The sequence below is a fragment of the Castor canadensis genome, chromosome 12, assembly GCF_047511655.1.
Source record: "Castor canadensis chromosome 12, mCasCan1.hap1v2, whole genome shotgun sequence".
In the NCBI taxonomy this organism is placed as follows: domain Eukaryota; kingdom Metazoa; phylum Chordata; class Mammalia; order Rodentia; family Castoridae; genus Castor; species Castor canadensis.
In genome coordinates, this window is record NC_133397.1 from 93,954,131 (window position 1) to 93,974,708 (window position 20,578).

The 20,578-nt window shown below is 40.9% G+C and overlaps 1 protein-coding gene across 7 annotated transcripts in view; it reads right to left on the reverse strand.

Moving 5' to 3' along the window:
• The window catches only part of Uxs1 (UDP-glucuronate decarboxylase 1), an 81,054-nt gene that overhangs the window by 32,661 nt on the left and 27,815 nt on the right, over positions 1 to 20,578 (reverse strand). For 4 of the 7 annotated variants that reach the window (XM_074050477.1, XM_020159069.2, XM_020159071.2 and 1 more), the window contains 2 exons: positions 17,444 to 17,504; positions 7,399 to 7,579 (listed from right to left, as the gene is read on the reverse strand). In XM_074050477.1, the coding sequence (XP_073906578.1) occupies positions 7,399 to 7,579; positions 17,444 to 17,504 (242 nt within the window). Of the gene's footprint in view, positions 1 to 2,152; positions 3,207 to 7,398; positions 7,580 to 10,385; positions 10,506 to 17,443; positions 17,505 to 20,578 lie in introns of those variants that run through there. The other 3 variants (XM_074050479.1, XM_074050481.1, XM_074050482.1) reach the window with 3 other exon arrangements.

Sequence of the window (20,578 nt, forward strand, 5' to 3'; positions counted from 1 at the left end):
GGAGTACCTGCCTAGTAAGTGTGAGGCCCTAAGTTCAAACCCCAGTACCGTCAAGGGGAAAAAAAATTAATTCCAGTAAAATCCCTTAATCCTTAGGCCATTCTGTCTTATCCAGGTTACAGAGCAGATCAACACCAGTCTGGGTGGTAGTTTGGATCTTAAATGTCCCCCAGAGGCCCATGTGTTATAGCCTTGGTCCACAGTCTCTGATGCTATTGGGAGGACAGGGATTCTTTAATATCTCTCACTATGGAGATCAAAGGTAACTGGAAAAGGTTTCCTCAAATGAGACAGAGGGAGCTTAGTCCTTCCTCTTCCTCTTTCTCCTCCTTCCCTGCCATGAGGTAAGTAGCTGAGCTCCACCATGCTCTCCTCACCATGATATACTATCTTAACACAAGCCAAAAGCAACAGGGCCACCTGATCATGGACTGAAACCTCCAAAACTGTGAGCCAAATAAGCCTTTCCTCCTTTTGAGTAGAGTATCTCAGGTGTTTGCTACACTGACAGAAAGCTCACGCATGGGGTCAGTTTCAACCTATTTGTGAAAAGCCTCTAGGACGGCAGGTCAAAGTGGCAGATGGTCAACTGCAGAGAAGAGCACTGAATGTCTTTCTAAAACCTGTCTGTATACCCATTGCCACTCTAGAGCAGGATGGCATCAGAGTCAAAACTAAACATGTCTACACAGGCTTCAGAGTGGAGCAGAACACCAAGCACTTGTGGTGGACCAAGACCTCATGGGTCGCTGGAACACCTGCTCTCGAAGATGGGCCCGCACTACATTCTTCAAGACAGAGTACACCAATGTGAGTGGTCTGGGATTGGACAGAATAAATCAACACCATTTTTACTCCCATGGTGACATCAGCCAGGGAAGACAGAAAACTGCATTAAAGACAAAGAGGGGAGAGAGAGCCTTGAGAGTGAGTTCCCTGACCTCAAATGGAGTCACTAATCCCTCACGCTTTCCTCCTTTCCCTTGTTCAAGCCCAGGCTTTCTTCTTCAAGGCTCAACTCAGATGCCAGTTTGTGTGGGAAACTCAGCCATTGCCTCTGCTCAGAAATAATGCCTTTGACTGCTGGCTGCCTGAGCCCCCAGCTTCTGACTTCAGGCTGCCTTGTCAACTGACCCATGCACGACTCCTTCAACAGTCAATAAGCTCACTGAGCACAGCATGCCCTTTCCTTCCTTCCTATCTCCACATAGCTGTCACTGCAGGGAGGGCAGCTCCCTCTGTGACCTGGCAGCATTGCTGCAGGGTCAGGCTCCAGAGTCTGTAGTGAGCTTGGAACCCTTCAATAAAAACCAAATATCCCATCCCTCCACGGTGCTTTGGCCTGGCCCCTGGGAACAGTGCTGAGATAGCTGAGGGAAGAGATGAGCCAGAGCTGGGGCTTTTCCATCCCCAAAGGTTATTTAATCCAGCTTATTTTCCCACCATTTGACAGTTTAGCCCTACACTGCTCCTAGAGAGCTATGGGACACCCTGCAAACTATGCTGTGACCATTGTTTAAGCAGAACTCTAAGACCCCCCCAAACTGTATGAAAATCAAGTTCTTTTCCGCACCTCCTCCCTGTGAGAATGTGTGCTCTGCCTATAATGCTGACAACTGTAACTCCAGCTCCTATCCTAAAAAGGACACTACACGGCGTCTGTTGACTTAATTAATCTGGTAAAGAATTATGAAGGGCAGAAAAGGGAAAACTTCAAGCAGGAATAAACAGCCAGGAATGTGAGATGCCACAAGCGATATTAATAACAAGCAGCTCTGGAATGTAAATAAAGCCAAAAGTTATTAACACTCACAGCCCAGGGAAAAGCCCTTGGAACATGTCAACCACGTAGTTCAAAGTACACTGAAAATGAGCATGACATTCACATCGGGTTGTGGGTGAAGAGAGGCGCCAACAGGGAAAAGAAGGGAAGACTACTTATTTGCTGAACACGTGGTGCCACTGAATGCTGCCCGCTGAGTGATGGTGCCACATACTCTCACATTTATAAGACTGTGAGCTGTGATCTCAGCTAGGAAAAGAGGAGCCTCATAAAGAGAGCCTAAGAGAACTTCAATTGTCAACAGTCCTCCTGCCAAGAGGTGGCACATTCCCGAAGCAGAGGCAAGAGGTCCCTGAGGTTTGCTCAGACCTGCTGTGGATTTTGGAGTGGCTCCATTCAGCAGGCTTCACTGCAAAGAAGCATCCTATGGGTTCTTCAGGTGGACCTCATTGTGCCACACAACTGGGAAAGAAAAAGAATTCAACCGCTCAGAAACCATTAGAGAAATCAGTCACATCTTCTACCAGGGAGGAACTCACGTAAGAACAATCTCCAGTTTACACCAATTGCTTTTCCTGCTGTACCACACAGCATGGAGGCTCCTCCAGGATCCAGGCAGTGCTCTACAGCACTGGTAAGAGCCAGTGAAGGATTTTCAGCAGGAAAATGAAGACTACGGAGCCAGTAAAGGCAGAACATGGTGTTGGTTCTTTCTGGGAATGTGTGCAATTTATTCAGCATCCTGCAAAATTTGATCGTAAAGACACTTGTGGCAGGATTCTCTTCCACACTCCAGAAGCCTGGCAGAAACAGTCCTCCATGGGTTCTAGCCCAAAACTTTAACAAACCATAGATTGAAAATTTTCCCAAAACAAAAAGTCTGTGTGCTGAGCATGTATGGACTTTTTTCTTCTCACCAGTCCCTAAACAAGACAGTGTAAGAACTATTTATACAGTATTTACTGTGCATTAGGTTTTCTAAGTCACCTAGATAGGATTTAAAGTTTAAAGGAGGATATGTGTAGGTTCTATACAAATACTATGCCATTGTACATAAGGGGCTTGCTTGAGCACCTATGGATTTGGACACTGAAGGGCAACTGTACTGCCCAACTGAGAGCTCACTTTACACATTAACTCTTAACCCTTGTCCTCAGCCATAGTATTTACAATGTGAAATAGAATGTCTCAAATTTCTCTCAGCACCAAGAGAAGTGGGATTTTGCCTTGATTCTCATCAAATGATGTTTACTTAATGCAAAGGCTGGACATGCCTCATGTCTGGTTCAGCCCTGGACCTACCTTCTCTGTGACACACCATGGCAAGGGCACTCTCCATTGCCTGGAGCTCCAAAGGAAGCCCCCAGTGCTCCAAACTAAATAGACAGGACCCCTAAGAATGGCTGCCTCTAAAGTTACCATGTAATAGAGACAGAAATTTGTAAATTACAATTCAACAAAAATATTCTTATCAGAGCAGCATGTCTCAGACATCTATAGAAACAAACCCAATCCCCTTGGCAAATACTGTTTACCCTACACATTTTTACAGGGGTCCCAGGGTGGAAGCCTGGCCTCTCCTATCTTCCCTCTCCTGGAGGCCTCCTCTCTTAATGGCCTCTCAAGATTTAAGCAGATGAGTAAAAGGCAAGTAAAACAAAGGGCTCCATGCCTCAGTTTCCTCATCAGTAAAATGAGGATGATAAATGCCTGTCCCTCATGGGTACTCAGGGACTTGACTTTGCTGATCACAAAGTGGTTATAATGGAGCCTGCAATGCCATAAGCATTCAGTCAGTGCAGCCATGGCCATTTTCACCTTTTATTTTCCTGAATTCTTAACAAGGAACTGTTAAGCTCCAGGAAGCAGCATTGCTGCCTTTGTCTGATTCCTGCAGAAATGAGGTTCTCAAGATTCCTGTTTATGTAGACAGTGGAAAGCACATTGGACCAGCTTTTCAGGGAGGTGAAGACTGTGTGTATCAGGAACCTGAATCCATGTTCTATGATTACAGAGAGAGATCTAGAAGTATACAAAGTATACATGGGTGGCTTTCTGAAGTGGGCTTATGATTGCCCTAAACTGCAAACAATCTAAACACCCAATATTGAGGAAGGGTGAAATGGTACTACAGTCATACAATAGGAACTTTCTAGTAAATAATGTTGAGGGGGGAAAAGAAATGCGACTTTGTAAAGAGACTAGTATAGCCACCCAAGATAATACAAAGCAGGTGTCCCAAAAAACTAAGTAGCTGTCTACACGTTATAGAAAGGTGGCCAGGATACAGTACATGCAAGAAAATCAGATGCAGGGCAATACAGAATAGGCTGCTTTCTCTATGAGGGAAAATTGCAAATCTCATTTGCCTGTCGCAGACAGGCACTGCAAATGAAAACAAATACAGCAGTTCCCTAAGGAGAGTTTGAACTGGAAAGATAAGTGTATCTTTTTAATTGTTTTTTACAAGTTAGAACCATTTAACTATATTGCCTAGTAAACATGTTTTTAAAAATTAAAACCCACATTTAGAAAAATGAAGTGGATATTAACAACAGACTATTTTGGACAAGAGGATTAAGAATAATTTTGTTTGCTTTTTTGTCCTTTTCCAAGTTTCCTTTATCACATATACATTCCCATCATCAGGAAAGAGTATTCTTTTGAAAAGAGAAAAAATTTAGACTCTCTTCATCTGATTCTTTATCAAATACATAAACAAGAAGCTTAATTCTTTCATTTAGCTCAAAGTATTTTTACTCTCTAGAGATTTCTTCTATGGCCTACATGCTATGTAGACATATGTTGTTTAATCTCATAAGTATTTTATGGTTTTCCAGCTATCTTGGTTTCTACTCTAATTTCACTGTGGTCTGAGAGTACACTTTATATGGCTTCTATTATTTTGAGCTTGTTGAGCTGTTTTATGGCCCAGAAAGTAATCAGGCTTGAAGAATGTTCCAAATGAACTTGAGAAGAAAAGAATGTCTTTTCTGTTGCTGTTGGATGAGGCAGGCATTGTGAGGCAGAGAGTGTAACGAGATGGAAAGACTTGGGGGTGGGAATGGACAGGGAAGAGAATTATCAAGCACACAGAAGAACCCAACAGTAAGGCTGGGAACCTACACACAGGTTTTAAACTATGCTCTCCCTACATAAATGACAACTGAGGGAATTTCATATTCTGAGCAGCAGATGAAAAATGTTATCTATTGTCTGAGTCTACTCAGTGTATGGACATGTATGTATGTGTGTGTGTCCTATAAATAGGTTACAGACAAGCAGTGGAAATTGCCTAGTGCAAATGCGATGTCAAAGCTCAGAGTTAAAGAACATAATTCACTTTCTAACAGCATTTTACTAAGCTTTGGCTTCTCAGTCATATTGAAATTATATAATCAATAATTCCATACTATAATACATGTCTATTACATTAATAAAAATAATGTTCAATCTAATACATGTTTAATACATGTAAGTATAAAACAAAAAGGAACAACAGAAAGAAGAGTTATCATTTGGGGGACAGTTGATATAGGCCAGGTACTATGCTAAACCCCTGTGGTCATTGCTACTACTGCCCTAACAAATTCAGGAGCTTAAAAACTGAGTATCTATAATCTGCCAGGTCTGCAGGTCAGAGGTTGGGCTCACTGCAGCTCAGCTGGCCGGGAGCGCTGTTTCATAGGGCTGAAGTCAGGGTGTCAGGAGGGCTATGTTCCCTTTCTTCAGAGGATGAGCTGAGAAATTCAGCTCCACAAGGTTGCAGAATAAGGCCCACCTCCTGCAGGCTGGTTGCTGGGATGCTCTCAGCATCTCAAGGATGCCGTGTTCCTTGGCTTATGGTCCTTCAATGCCTGCAGCCATGGGTTACATCCCTCTCCACTGTGAGCCTCACTGGCTTCCTTTCTGCCTGAACTACCTGAAGCAGTTTTTCCATGGAATCACTCTGCCTGATTCTTCTACTTTATTATGCTACTTCCACAAGCTCATGTGATTAAGAGGGACCCACCCAGACCCAGCACAACCACCATTCGTTTTGCACGCACAGCAGCCCTTCACAGCAGGAATTAGCTGAGCCTCTGGCTGAGCCCTGGGAGGGCACCTGGGCAGGACCCTTCAGAACTCACCTGGCAGAGTCCTGTCACACGCATCACCTCAGATAACCCACAGCCACTCCATAACGAAGTCTAGGCAGAAAGTGCACCACACGATTCATTCTTCAGAAAAACTACAGGCCAGTGCTAAACTGAACCCCAAGCTAACTCAACAATCAAAAATTTAAAATGAGGCAAAAAATAACCAACCAAACAACACAAAAATGTCGTGGCTATTTTCAAGATTTTTAGATTAGGTCAAATTCTCATCTAATCTTGGGATGGTTATAGTATGCAAAACCCCAGAAGAAAAAGCAAGAGGAAATGAATAGATGAGACTACATTAAAATATAAAATTTCAATGAAATGAAAAGATAGAAGCCACATTTTGAGGGGTGTTAAATCTATGCCCAATGGCTAACATTCCTAAAATGAAGAATCCATGCTAAAAACAAACTTTAAAAATGGGCAAAAGATGTTGTTTTTGAGACAAGGTCTCAGTATGCTGCCAGGCTAGACTCAAATTCATGATCCTCCTGCCTCAGCCTCCTGCGTGCTGGAATTACAGGTATGTACCACTATGCCCAGCTTCTAATTTGGATTTCTTTTGTGAATTAATGTTAGAATGTCGTACCTTTTTAGCAAACAAACAAGTGCACAGTGAACCACTAGTTTTGTATTATACCAGTGAAAAGAAAATTCTGCTACCAGTTTAATATTTAATGCTACTAACGCAGAAATGAAAAAGACGCTATTAAACACTGAAGGAGACATAGTGGTATTTGGTATAATTTGTGTTTAGACTCTTGTACTGAGGAAATAAAATTCATCAACTAACTTCCTATAGGAAGCTAAAAGTAATCACAAGCAAGCAACAAATCTGTTAGGCATTAGGGATGTCTTCTAAAACTATAACTGGTGGCTAATAAACAGCAGAAATTTATTTTTCACAGCTCTATAGGCCAGGAATTCCAAGGTGATGGTACTGCAGATTCAGTGTCTGATAAGCATCTACTTCCTGGTTTGTAAATAGTACCTTCTTGTTGTGTCCTCATATGTGGGAGGGGCCAGGGAACTCTACAGGCCTCTTTAGGGGCACTTATTCTGATCCCACTCTTAACAGTTCTACCTACATGATCTAATTACTTCCCAAAGGCCCTACCTCCTAATACCATCACCTTGGGGAATGGTATTGAAGATTTCAACATAGGAGTTTGTGAGGACGAGGGGCATTTATACACACATTCAGACCATAACAGATGTGCACCACACAAAAGCTATCTCAACACTTGGAAGAGAGTCAAAACTAGGAGAGCCATGTAATAGTGGAGACAGGAATTCACACAGTAATAACCGCTGTTACTACAGAAACCAGGACAGTACCGTGTACATAGTCAGACCACTTCAAAACTAAAAAGAACACAACACTCAAGGTGGCAAAGTCAGGTAAATCCTCAGAGACCAGTGCTCTGTGGAGACAATCCCCACCCTAAACAATGATATGTGGTTTTCTCTCACCTTCTATGTAGAGGGGCTCCACCACATCATGGTTAATCAGCTCAAAGTTCTCGTGGCCAATCCAGTGCTCCACATTTCTCTTCCTGCCCGTGAAGAAGTTGTCCACCACAGTCACCTCGTGGCCATCCATCATGAGTTTGTCAGTGAGATGGGAGCCCACGAACCCTGCACCTCCAGTGATCTGTATTGGGACAGTGTGTGTGTAAAACACTCCCAGAAACAGCACATGAGAACAGTGATGTGGGCATGTGTCTTGTGACGCAGCCACAACTTAAAATGTGGAGGTAGATGAGGGAAGAAGAGGGCAAATGTTTTAAGGGAGCATCGTTATACTCATTCCAGAGCAAAGAAGCCACACCACCTGTAAACTTCTAAACAGTCTACAGTGTTAAACTACCACTCAGTGAACAATAGAGAAAAATCACAGTTACAGGTTTCAAAATGTCTTCATAGACAGAATTTTATGTTATTAAAAGTTTCTTGTTTTATAACAGATGAGCTATTTAAATCCCTTATTGAGAGCCCTATGAATGTTGGTTTCTTATCTACCAACTCAACTGAGCATGGATTGAAAACACAGATGGTTTTGTCTGTATTAAACACATACACTTTCCTTAGCATTATTTCCTAAACAATACAACTACTTACATAGCATTTACATTGTACTAGGTATGATAAACAATATAGAGATGATTTAAAGTACATAGGAGGATGTGTATAGGTTCTATGCAAATGTTACACCAGTTTATATAGGGCACTTGAGCATCCTCAGATTTTGTTATGTGTGGGAGTGTTGGAACCAGTCCTCCAGTGATGCCAAAGGACAATTGTATATGGTTCTAATATTATTGCTACAAACTTTTAGAAATACTTTACCTTTAAAAAGTGATCAGCAAAATGCAGAGTTTGCATAAACTACTAAAAAGTATATATTTAAACTGGACTATAAATGTCATGAAAAGGTGGTATCTTTCAAATTTGTGAGAATAAATAAGCAATCAATGCTGTGTGTAGACGAATGCCCTAAGTTAAGCCACAGTGTCTGCTTAACTTCTGAGGAGGAAAGCTGTATGGTGTGGACTATCCACCAAAACAAAATATGGCAGCCATAGGGGGTCAGACAGAAGATCAGCAGGGAAAGTTTTCTAAACCTCAAGCTACCACAGTGTGCCATGTCAATTATGTTTGAAGAAAGTTCTAAAAAAGCAAAATAGAAAGATTTTATTCAAATTAAATGGGGTTGCTGCAGGGAGCAGGCTATGTAAGGAGGAGCACAAAGAACAAACCTAGGCAACAGACTTGTAGTGTGAGCCACATTACTACCCTGTCCTGTTGCTGTCTCCAGTCTGGCTTCCTTTCATCAAAATTCTCCTTCCCTCTGTGGTCTCAGTACTGGGGTGAGGAGGAGGGAGGTGCTGAGGCAAGAGGATCAGAAGTTCCAAGCCAGCCTGAGCTATGAGTTCAAGGAAAGTTTAGGACAATATAGCTATTTAGCAAGACAATGTCTCAAAAAATTCTAGCTCATTTCACCTACCTGTTAAGTTGACAGAATTAACAGTAAGAAAATACCAACTCCTCTAAAACAAAAAGTACATAAACACCTAGACCTATAGTTTTGAAATATTTCATTCTCCATGAACCTGTTCAACTAAAATCTCACAGGTGAGAGAGGGCAAAGCCACCCTGGGGAAATGTTAGGCAGATCCCAAGAACCATTTGTCAAACACCATATATGCTCTAATGGAAATACTGGTAAAATGGGTCCAAATGAATGGTTGAGAGTCAAAGTCCTGATGCTCATTTGCTGTCAATCTACTTCAGAGCATCATTTTCTAAGCCCCTTTGGGGTTGAGAAGGTGAGTTTTTGACTAAGATCCTCAGATCACTCAGTGGTCATGACAGAATAAACCCACACTCTTCCTAGTTTTGTGTTCTTTTCTCCACCTGCCAATTTGTCAAGTTTCTGTTTTATCCTCAGCACTCCTAACTGCTATGATTTGGATGTGGTTTGTCCCCCAAGGATTCATGTGCTGGAAGCTTGTCCCAGTGTGGTGGTACTGGAAGGTGGTGGAACCCTTATGAGCTGTTGCTGAGGTCACTGGAGACTCTGCCTTTGGAAGGGATTAACATAGTTCTCACAGTATCCCAGTTGGAGAGGGTCATTATAAAAGAGCAAACCTGCCTCTTCCAACTCTTTGGCTTTCTGCCTTGCCATGTGATCCCTCTCACCTGCACATACTGCTGCAATAAGTCCTCCACCAGGAGGCCAAACAAATGAGGCTGTTCAATCTTGGACTTCAGCCTCCAAAACTATGAGTTTACTAAGCCTTTCTTCTTTATACAGTGCCCATTTTCAGGTACTTTGCTTTATACCTACAGTCTACCTGTGTATCTACACAATGACTTTGAAAAGGGATTTCCTGGGAAAAATTTGAATTTCAAATGTGACACACCACTAGTGCTTAACTTGTGGGATAAGATTTCATTTTAACTTCATTTCTGTTACATTTTTCTGAGATTTCCATAGTTTTTAAATCAGAAAAATTACAAAATTTTAAAGAATATAATTCTATATATCCCTATACAAATGTTTCTGAAAGTAAGATTTCTGTGGCACCCTAACATAATCTCTGCATCCAAAATAACTGACAGCCTGAGCTAGAAGGGCAATATATTAAAGCCACACTCCATCATCTCTAACATTTTGGTAGTTCTAGCAATGACCTCAAATTGTTGGAAGCACCTTAGCCTTAATTTAAATGCACTGGAATGCTTTCTTTTTTAAAAGCAACTCCTTCCTATTGAAAATACTTAAGGGTATACGTAACTAGCTAGATATTTATAAATTTTTTCCTAATCAATTTCAGCCAGCTGGGCAAATTTTTCAAATGGAAACCCAATCAATAGAAGCTCAGCACTTACAAGGCCTCCTTGGCAACACTATCCACCAACCCAAGCACATTCTCTGGATAACAAGGAGCTCTTACCTGAACAAGGTGGGAGAAAAGACGTGAGACTTCTTACACTGAAATGAATACAACTTACACGGCTTTCACAGCTTTGAATGTATATGCTCAACTCAATGTGCTCACATTTCTTGCTCTTATGGTTGCTCATAGGCAGCTAAAATGGTTAAGCTCAAGGTCAGCATTCGAACTCATACAGCTCAGCAAATTAGCAAGAAGAATGTATTTCTAAACAAATCTCTTCTTTGTCCTAAGTCTTCAATAATTACTGAAAAGACTAAGTTTTAGCAATAATATACCAGATTGGCACACCAAATGACACTGACAGCTATGAGATAGCAGATGAATGAAAAACACTAGGTCCATATGTTGTGGTGATGTGTAAAAAGAAATAAATTCTGCAGTACTTGGTATTCACAGGAAAATCATCCCACAGGAAATGACAATAACTGGCAAGACAGTACAGTGTTCACATAAGTGCCTCTATGGTTTGAATGTGTCCCCAGTGCCCATGTGTTGGAAACTTAATTCCTAGTAATAGTGTTGGAAGGAAGGGCCCAATGAGAGCTGAGTAGGCCAATAAGGCTGTGTCCTCATGAATGGATTACTGTCACTACTGTGGGGATGGGTTCCTTATAAAGGAAGAGTGAATCCCTCCATCTTTCTCTCTTGCCCTCTCTTTGCCCTTCTGCCATAGTGTAATGCCAAAAGAAAGCCATTGTCAGATGCCAGCACCTTAATCTTGGACTTCCCAGTCTCCAGAACCATGAACCAACACATTTCTATTACATTACAAGTCACCTAGACTATAGTATTCTGTTATAGCAGCATGAAACAGACTAAGACAACTGTAGCCCTTCCTTCAGATTTTGTAATCAATCTGACACATGGCAACAGCCAGAGTAGAAAAATGAGCTTTACTACTGAAGACAGTGATCTATTTCTAAATGCATGTTCAAATGCACACATACTTTTGATACAACAGGAATAATCCCAGAAGGACAGCATAAGTATCAAGAGTCTTAACAGACTGCTCAGAGTGAATTTATGTAAGCCAAAACTTTCTTTAACTTCCAGAAGAGAGATTATATGGGGAGTCTAATATTGATTACAGTCATATTTTGGTGCCTGGGATGCACAGTCCTGCAACCTAGATAAGGGGTAAAAGAATACAACCACCTAGTACACTGAGCATTTATATGTCCAGTCACAGAAAAAACACTTCCTGTGGAGTTTACAGTGTGAGTTGCTCAATATAGCTGCTTTCCAACAAAACATGGTTATGGTTATAACTGGTGAAAATAATTTTTAATTAAAAATCTCTAGATATTGTCCAGAGGTAACACTTAATCAAGAAAATAAACAATTCAGTGAGAATAGTTTGTGATATTTGAGGTGTGACTCTCTTCCACATTCCACCAACTCTAACACCCCTCAGTTCAGAGTGGATAAGTGCAGCCAAGAAAATGAGGCTTCCAGTCAAAAGGCCTGGTATCTCACTGGAAAGGGCAGATTACCAGTGTTTCCCAGTCAGGGAAGGCTGAGACGCCCCTGTTCCAGCTCACTCAGAGGAGAAAGTTTCATGCTGAGAGGCAAGGAAAGAAGATGGGGGCCACTGCTCCTGCACCCAGCAAGTACAGCAGCAGTGTTACTCTCACCTCCAGCTCCCAGAGTGCAGTGGCTCAGAGATTGTTCCCTGGGAACAGAGGCACTCAATAAAAACAGAGTGTGCTGCAGCTCTCCCCAAAGAAACTGACTTCACTGTACTGAGAAAGTGGGAAGTTCAAGCACAAGAATATTCTCAAAAACAATGCAGATATAGTTGGTAAACAGTAAAAAGAAGGTCATAACTCAGAAAAAAAGGCTAAATCTTAGGTTAACTAGTTTAACAGAGAACAAGGAAAAAAGAGAGACTTAAGAGTCCCCTGGAGTCAGAACAAACTTCAAACACTGATCTCAACATCTACCACTGCAGCCAGGTCCAGTGGTTCACGCCTGTAATCCTAGCTACTTAGGAGGGAGATTGAAAGGATCAGGGTTTGAGGCCAGCCCAGGGAAAGTTAGTGAGACCCCCCATCTCAACTAATAAAAAGCTGGGCATGATAGTGTGTGACTGGCATCCTAGATGCATGGGAAGCATAAACAGAAGGATCATGGTCCAGGTTGGTTCAGACAGAAAAGCAAGACCCTATTTGAAAAATAACTAAAGTAAAAAGGACTTGGACCATGGCTCAGCAAACCCTGCCTAGCAACTCCTAGTACTGCTGAGGAAAAAAGAAAGAAAGAAAGAAAGAACAGGGCAATTAGTCAACAAGTAGTACAGCCTACCAGCTGGGTGTGATACCAAGCGAGGCAGACAGTTTAACAGAGAAACCAAGAAAACACACCATCCGCAAGAGCCTGCTAGAACCACCATCATCCCAGGGGTGTGTGGCCGAGTTATAATCCCAGAGGAGCAAGAGGCAGAAGCTTTTACAAAGTGGTGAAGACGTTGCCAAATTAAAAGTTAAGTCACTAAGCAAACTAAAGGAAACCATACTTAAGAATAAAGAGAGAATATAAAATAGACACAAATGGAACTTCTAGAGTTGAAAGGAAAATTTCAATAAAGAGATTCAACAGTTGATTGGAACTAAAAAAAGAATCAGCAAACCAACACAGAATGAGAGAGTAATGCCAAGAATAGCAGAAAAAAAATAAAGGAAATTGACCAGAGTCTCAAACAAATATGAAATAACACTAAGTGCACCAACATGCATGTGATGGGAGTATAAGAGAGAGAGAAAAGAAAAAATAAAAAAAAATAATCACTAAAAACTCTTCAGCATTGCTGAACATATTAATCTAAATATTCAAGCTCAATGACGAGTAAGTGGAATAAAGACAAACAAAAATAGATGCACATGAACACATCATAGTGAAAAGGTTAAAAACCAAAGAAGAGAAGATTTTGAAAGCAGTTATATAGGTTTATTACTGCTCTGCAAAATTCACATTCTTCCAAGAGCCTCAACATGTGACCTTATTTGAAAATATGGTTGTTGCAAATGTGGTAAGTTAAGGTCACAGTGGGTAAGGGTAGGTCCTTAATCCAATGTGAGAGACTGGAGTAATGCTTCATACAAGCCAAGGAAGACCAAATATTGCTAGCAACACCAGAAGCTGGAAAAAGGCCTGGGACAGATTCTCCTTCAGAACCTTCAGAAAAAGCATGGCCCAACCAGCATCTTGGTTTCAGAACTGTGAGAGATTACAGCAACCCAAAATACATGAAGAAAGCTGAAAGAATTATTCAACAGAAATGACTGGAGACTTCAAAAGTCCACTCTCTATAATGGCTAGAACTAAGATTAACAGTGGTAACTAAAGACTGGAAAAACATTTAAACCAGTTCGACCTAATGCACATCTATAGAACACTCTGATCAACAACCACATTTTAAGAGCAAATGAAATATTATTCAGGACAGACCACATTCTAGCCGCAAAACAAGCATTAATAAATTTGAAAGTATCTGAATCACACAAACTATACTTTCTGACTACAACAAGATGAAATTAGGTATCCATAACAAGAAGAAATTTGAGGCACTCATAATTATATAGAAATTAAAGCATTCTGAAATAACAAGGAATCAAGAAAGAAATCACAAAGGAAATTAGAAAATATTTTGAGTTGAATAATGAAGAAGAAACAGTGCATCAAAACTTATGATATTCAGCTCACGCAGTATAAGAGGAAAACATAGCTATAAATACCTATTTTTTTTCTTTAAAGAGAAAGATCTTAAATCAATAACCTAAACTTCCATGTTAAGGCTGAAAAAAGAAGAACAAACTAACTGTGAAACCAGAAGGAAGGGGATAATAAAGATTTGAACAGAAATGAGAGAAAAGATTCAAATTACTAAAAGGGGGAATTATTACTGAACTTACAGAAATAAAAGGAATTATATTAAAAATCTAAATAACTATATGCCAACAAATTAGACAACTTAGATGAAATGGAGAAATTTCTAGAAAGCACACTAAGTACCAATGCTGACTAAGATACAGAAAGTGTGACCTGGCCTACAAGAGACTGAAATAATTATTTAAAACAAAAAAACAAAAAAAAAACTACCAATAACCAGCCCAGGTGGCTTTTGTGGTAAACTTCAATAAAAATTTTAAAGAAGAATTAATACCAAGTCTTCACAAATTCATTCCCCCAAATGAGACACTTTTCAATCTTCCTATTAGTCCAGATAACTTTAATACCCAAATCAGAAAAAGACATCATAAAAAAGAAAATCACAGACCAAACTAAAACCTCTTCTAAATACAGATACATAACAAGCAATTGGGATTTTATTCCAAGTATACAAGACTGGTTGCAAACTGACCAAATTAGAAGTAGAAGGAACTTCTTCAATTTGACAAAGGACTTCTATGAAAAGCTCACAACTAACACCATACAGTAAAAAACTGACCACTTTCAGATCAGAAACTACACAAGGATGTCTGCTCTTATTACTGCTATTCATCAATGTACTAGAAGTTCTGCCCAAGGCAATTAGGCAAGGACATGAAATAAAAAGGTCTCCATACTGAAAAGGCAGAAGTTAAATATCTACAATCACAGGTAACAGGATCTTAAATTTAGAAAACCTGAAGGAATTCTTCAATTAGAGCTGGTAACACTGATGAAGGAGCTCCATAGACTGGAGGCCACAGCAAAATACAAAAAGCACTGCATTTCTCATACTCACAACACATAATCTCAAAGTCAACACAACAATTCCATATGTAATAGCAACAAAAACAATAAAAGAAGACCTAAGACACACTGCATGTTGGAGGACTACACCAATTAATATTGCTGAGATGCAGTATTCTAGAGATTGATCTACAAATTCAAGTCTCTATCAAAATTTCAGGTAGCTTCTTTGGAGAAACTGACAAGCTGATCTCCAAAACTCATAAGGAATTGCAAGGAATCCAGAATATTCAAAAGTATATCTTGAAAAAAGAAAAATTTGGAGGACTCACGGTGCCCAACTTCAAGACTTTGGAAGGCCATGGTACTGGCAAAGGACAGCCACGTAAGTCAGTGGAAGAGACAGTGTGGAAATGATTTCCAACAGCGATGTGGGACAACTCAATGGGCGATTACAAGTCTTTCCAAGAGACTCTGTGGGACAACTGGGCAGCCAGATGCAAAACAGTGAACATCATATTTGGAAATTTAACTCAAAATAGGTCTCAGACCTAAATTTTAGAACTAAATTTGTAAAGTTCTTAATAAAAGACATGGTAAATCTTTGGGATTTTAGATTAGGCAATGATTTTTTAAATATAACAACAAAGTACAAACAAAGTAAAAAAAAAAAAAAAAGACTTCATCAACTCTAAAAACTTTTGTGAGGAGGCAAAAGCCTGTAATCTCAGCTACTCAGGAGGCAGAGATGGGGGATCACGGAGGAGGATCAAAATTTGAGGCCAACCCAGGCAAAAGTTAGCAAGATCTTCTCTAGCAAATAAGCTGGACATAGTAGTGCACACCTGTAACTGAGCTGCTCAGGAGACAGAGACAAGAGGTTTGTGGTTTAAGGCCAGTCTGGACAAAAGTGCAAGATTCTATCTGGAAAACAAGCTAAAAGTTAAAGGACTGGGAACATGTCCTAAGGGTCAGATTCCTGACTTGCATGCTACAGTCTCTGAGTTCAATACCTAGTAGAAACAACAAAACATTTCTGTGCTCCAAACAACAAAGGACAGCTCACAAGATGGGACACAATATTTGCAAATCGAGTGGACTCAGAAAGCACCTATACCTACATAAGTAAAGAACTCTCAGAGTCAATGATAAAAAGGAAAACCACCCAACTTAAAAATGGGCTAAGTGTCGGAAAAGAAATCTTTCCAAAGACACAAAAATCGCCAATAAGCCCATAAAGAGATGCTTAACATCATGAGTGGTTCTTGAAACATTATGCTAAACAAAAGAAGCCAGTCACAAAAAAGACAACATAGCATTTTCCATCTGTATGATAAATCCAGACTTGGCAAATCTATACAGACCAAAGGATTAGTGGTTGCCTCAGGCTTGAGGTATGAAAAGCTTTAGGGGAAAATGAGTAGTGATCATTAGTGGTAGGGTCTCTTTGGTGAGTTCCAAAATTGGATGTGGTAATGGCTGCACAACTCTGAGATTATACTAAATCTCACAGTATGGCATGTGAATGATACCGCAATAAAAATGCTAGTTTGAAAAACGGACAGTTTCCTACACCAATTATAAGTAGGTTCTTTTCACTGGTGAAATTTTTCTGCAGTTTCACAAGGAGACTATTAGACAAGGAAGCCCCAGGGTAGTTGACAAAATAGAAAGGTTAAAAACTACTGTTCTGGAAGTCTCACACTTCCTCAAAAAGCTAAACACAGGATTACCATATGAATGTCTTTTTCTGTAGCTTGCAACCTTGCTGAACTCCTTTGGTTAGCTGAAGTAGTTTTAACTGGGAGATTCCTTTGGGTTTGCTAACCACAGTATCATGTCACCTGCAATTACAGATACTTCTACCTTTTCAATATGGATACATTTTATTCCTAAGTATATACAAAAAAAACTGAAAACCTACATCCACTCAAAAATAGATGTTCATAACAGCATTATTTCCCATAGTCTCAAAGTAGAAGCAATTCCAAATGTCCATCAGTTGAGAAATGGATAAACAAAATGTGATACATCCATAAAATGGACTCTTGTTCAGCCATAAAAGTGAATGATGAACCTTGGAAACATTCTCAGTGAAAGAAATTGGACACAAAAGGCCACATACTGTGTCAATTCTTTCATATGAAATATTTAAAAGATAAATACAGAGGTAAATACTCGATGACTAGTATCAGGTATTACGTTCCTTTCTGGGGTGGTTCAAACACTGTGCAATCAGTAAGTGATGCGGTGGCAACTTCTGCAAACACTATAAACTTCTGAATACTTGAGGTGGTTGCATTCATGGTATATGGATCATCTCTCAATTAAAAAAGCAAGTATCTTAATATTACAAATAATAATCAGATATACAAACTTACCAAAATTCTTTTGCGATCCTTCTCTGATAAGAACTTTACTGGTGGGTATTTCTGAGTGAAGCTATATAACATGAAAAAAGATCAAAAAAGAAAAGTCAAATATCTCTGGTGAGTATTTTCTCCACCTGCCATCAGAGCAATGCCACATTCTCAAGTCCTGACGGCTGCCTCTTTTATTCTTCTCCACTGGATGATGTGAGACATGGGTCACCTATCTAGAATCAGGGTAAGAACAGGACTTGAGATTCTACTGCTGAGAGGTTGCTACAGGCGACCAGCAAACCCAAAAGCAGGGCACCACTATCTCAATGAAGCCAGGTGAAAACGCATGAGGAGCTGGGCATGGGGGCATGCACCTGTACTACAGCAAGTTCTTGGTCAGCCTGGGCAAAAGCAAGGCCCTGTCTCAAAGTAAAAAAATAAATAAAATGGCTGGGGTGTGGCTCAGTGGTAGAGTGCTTTGCCCAGCATGCATAAGACCCAGGGCTTGATGCCCAGCACCACAAAAATAAATAAATAAATAAATAAATAATTATCTCAAAAACACAAGCAGAGTTGGTGGAGATGCTGTATCACAGCCCAGATGGGAGACAGAAGCTTTGTGAAGTCAAAGTCCCCACGTGGGAGACAGTGCCTCTCAAGACTGAGAAAAGAAGATATAATAACACTGGTCCTGTTTGGGGAAGCATCTGTTCCTACAGCTCCTTTCTGACCCGTGTCCTGGGCACTGTGACTAGACATCAGTACTTTGTTTCCCTTGGACGGCTTTGACCCCGTCTACTCCCCAAAGATGCCATGCCATCTCCAAGCCTCACTGATATTCCAGGAACACAGCAACATAATTGGCTAGAAAACATCCACTGAGAGGAGACAGATGTAGATGTGAAATACACATTCTAAAGGATGCAGTCAGGAGTAAAAGTGCCTTTATCTGTATGGTCAGCAGATTAACTACTGTTTCAACTGGAGGTGCTGGGTCAGGCTTCACAGACCTGTCCCCAGAGGAGCACATGTCCTAATGTTCACTGAACTGAAGAGAACATGACAGCTTGCTAGACAGCAGACCTTGGAGCAGGTTCTTTCTCATCTCCTGAAAGCAGGTAAGCATGCTGAAATTAGAGTGGAGGGCTTTCTTTTACAATGCTGAACTCCCCTGTGAAGTGTTTCCATATTCTCAAAAGGTCAAGTTCCCCTTACAGACTATAAAAACAGAGGTGGGCAGATGGGAAAGTGAGGATCTGTCAATCCTGGCCTTCCTTGTTTGCTCTGTTGCCCCAAAGAAAGACCCCCAACTGCTCTTTGCAGCTCAGAGCTGCCTCTTCTGTCCAAGGTAACAGTGGTTCCTCATCCACAGGGCCATGCCAGTCCCAGACTGCATTTGGCATATGCTGCTTACAGCAAGGAAATGAGAAATGTCTTCAGTGCTGCAGGGAGCAGGGCCACGCTGGAGGACTTGAGAGAGCCAGAGGGATGCCAAGTAACGCATTCAGTAATTCCATCTCTTCCTTCAATCAATGTGTGGAGGCTAGCAAAAGCTCAGGTGGTCTGCTGCAGCCCACACACCTGCTCCTCTGAGCTCGGTACATCTATACCTACAGCCTGAAGCTCCATACCCACCACGTGGAGCCATGAAACCCTCTTTTGTTCCCAGTGTAGCACTGTGCTCCTCCCAGCCACAGTGGGAACACTGGCTCCATCAGACTGCCGCCTTCCTTCACCCACTACAAGAATCAATCTCTCTCTCTCTCTCTCTCTCTTTCTGCTAGGGATTGAACCAAGGCCACAAGCATGCTAAGCAAGCACTACTGAATCCCAGGAGTGAGCACACAGGTCTGGCCACAGAAACGAATTCATCCAAGTTAGTAGCTTAGAATACAGCTGTTCCTCAGTACCTTCAGAGATGGGTTCCAGGACCCCCAAAGATACAAAGATCAGTATGCACAAGTCTCTTACATAAAATGGTGCAGTATTTGCATAAAACCTATGCACAACTTCCAGTATGCTTTGAGTCATCTCTGGATTACTTACTGTGTTAATACTTAACACAATGAAAATGCTGTGTCAGTAATGGCTACACTGTCTTGTTTAAGGAATAATGACAACTTTTAAAAGCTCATACATGTTTAGTACAGATGCAATTATTTCCCTGAATATTTTCAATCATGGGTGGTTCAATCTGATGTGGAACAGAGAGTACATGAGGCCAGCTATAGTCCCTATCTGAAAGCTTGAAATGAAACTTGCTTTGTTATTCATGCCAGAAAGCAAATAGCAGTTTTCTTACAGAGAATGTACTTAAATAAATAAAAGTGAAGCAGATTTCAACACTGCACAATGTATCCATGTATCAAAACATCACACAGTATACCAGAAACAAGGACCATTTTTACATGTCAAAAAAAAGAAACTGAGGCAGAAATGGTTACCTGACACACAAAGTTAATGTGTGTAGCATGGATTAAAAAGTACTTTCAACACAATGTGTTAAAACCTTTAATTTAAAAAATGAAAAATGGGTTGCGTGTTTTTGTTTTGTTTTGTTTTGTTTTGTTTTGAGACAGGGTCTTGCTATACAGCCCAGGCTGGACTGGCACTCGTGATCCTCCCGTCTCAGCCTCCCAAGGACTGGGATTGCAAACTTGCACCACCCCTGCTTTGTTTTTCTTCAATATGTAGCAACCAAGTTTTGGATTTCACACGTAGGCTCAAGTCATCAAGCTTTTTCAAACTATCTATATCCTCATTGTTCCCTTGGAGAAGTCAGGCACACAGCACTGTAAGGAGTGCCGGCCAGGTCCTCCGCATTCTGCATTCACACTGTTTGCCTTCTAGTAGCTGCGGATGACAGTGTGCAGTAATAAGGGTACAATGCAGGGGGCAGGTGGCTGGTCAGTGCCCTCAGCTGAGCAACTAGTGAGAGGCAGTGGACAACAAAGGCACAGGCTTCTTTTAAGGCCTAAAGGGAGTGAAAATCATCCCAGTGTAGTGGCTTATCTGTTTATTCAAGAACTCTTAACTGGATACCTACTCCATGCTCAGTTCAGGGATACAGCAGTGCCTCATAATACCTGCACTCCTGAGTGTGAGAGACAAACAGGCAAGCAGAGGCAGAATGAAATCTGAAGAAGTAATGGA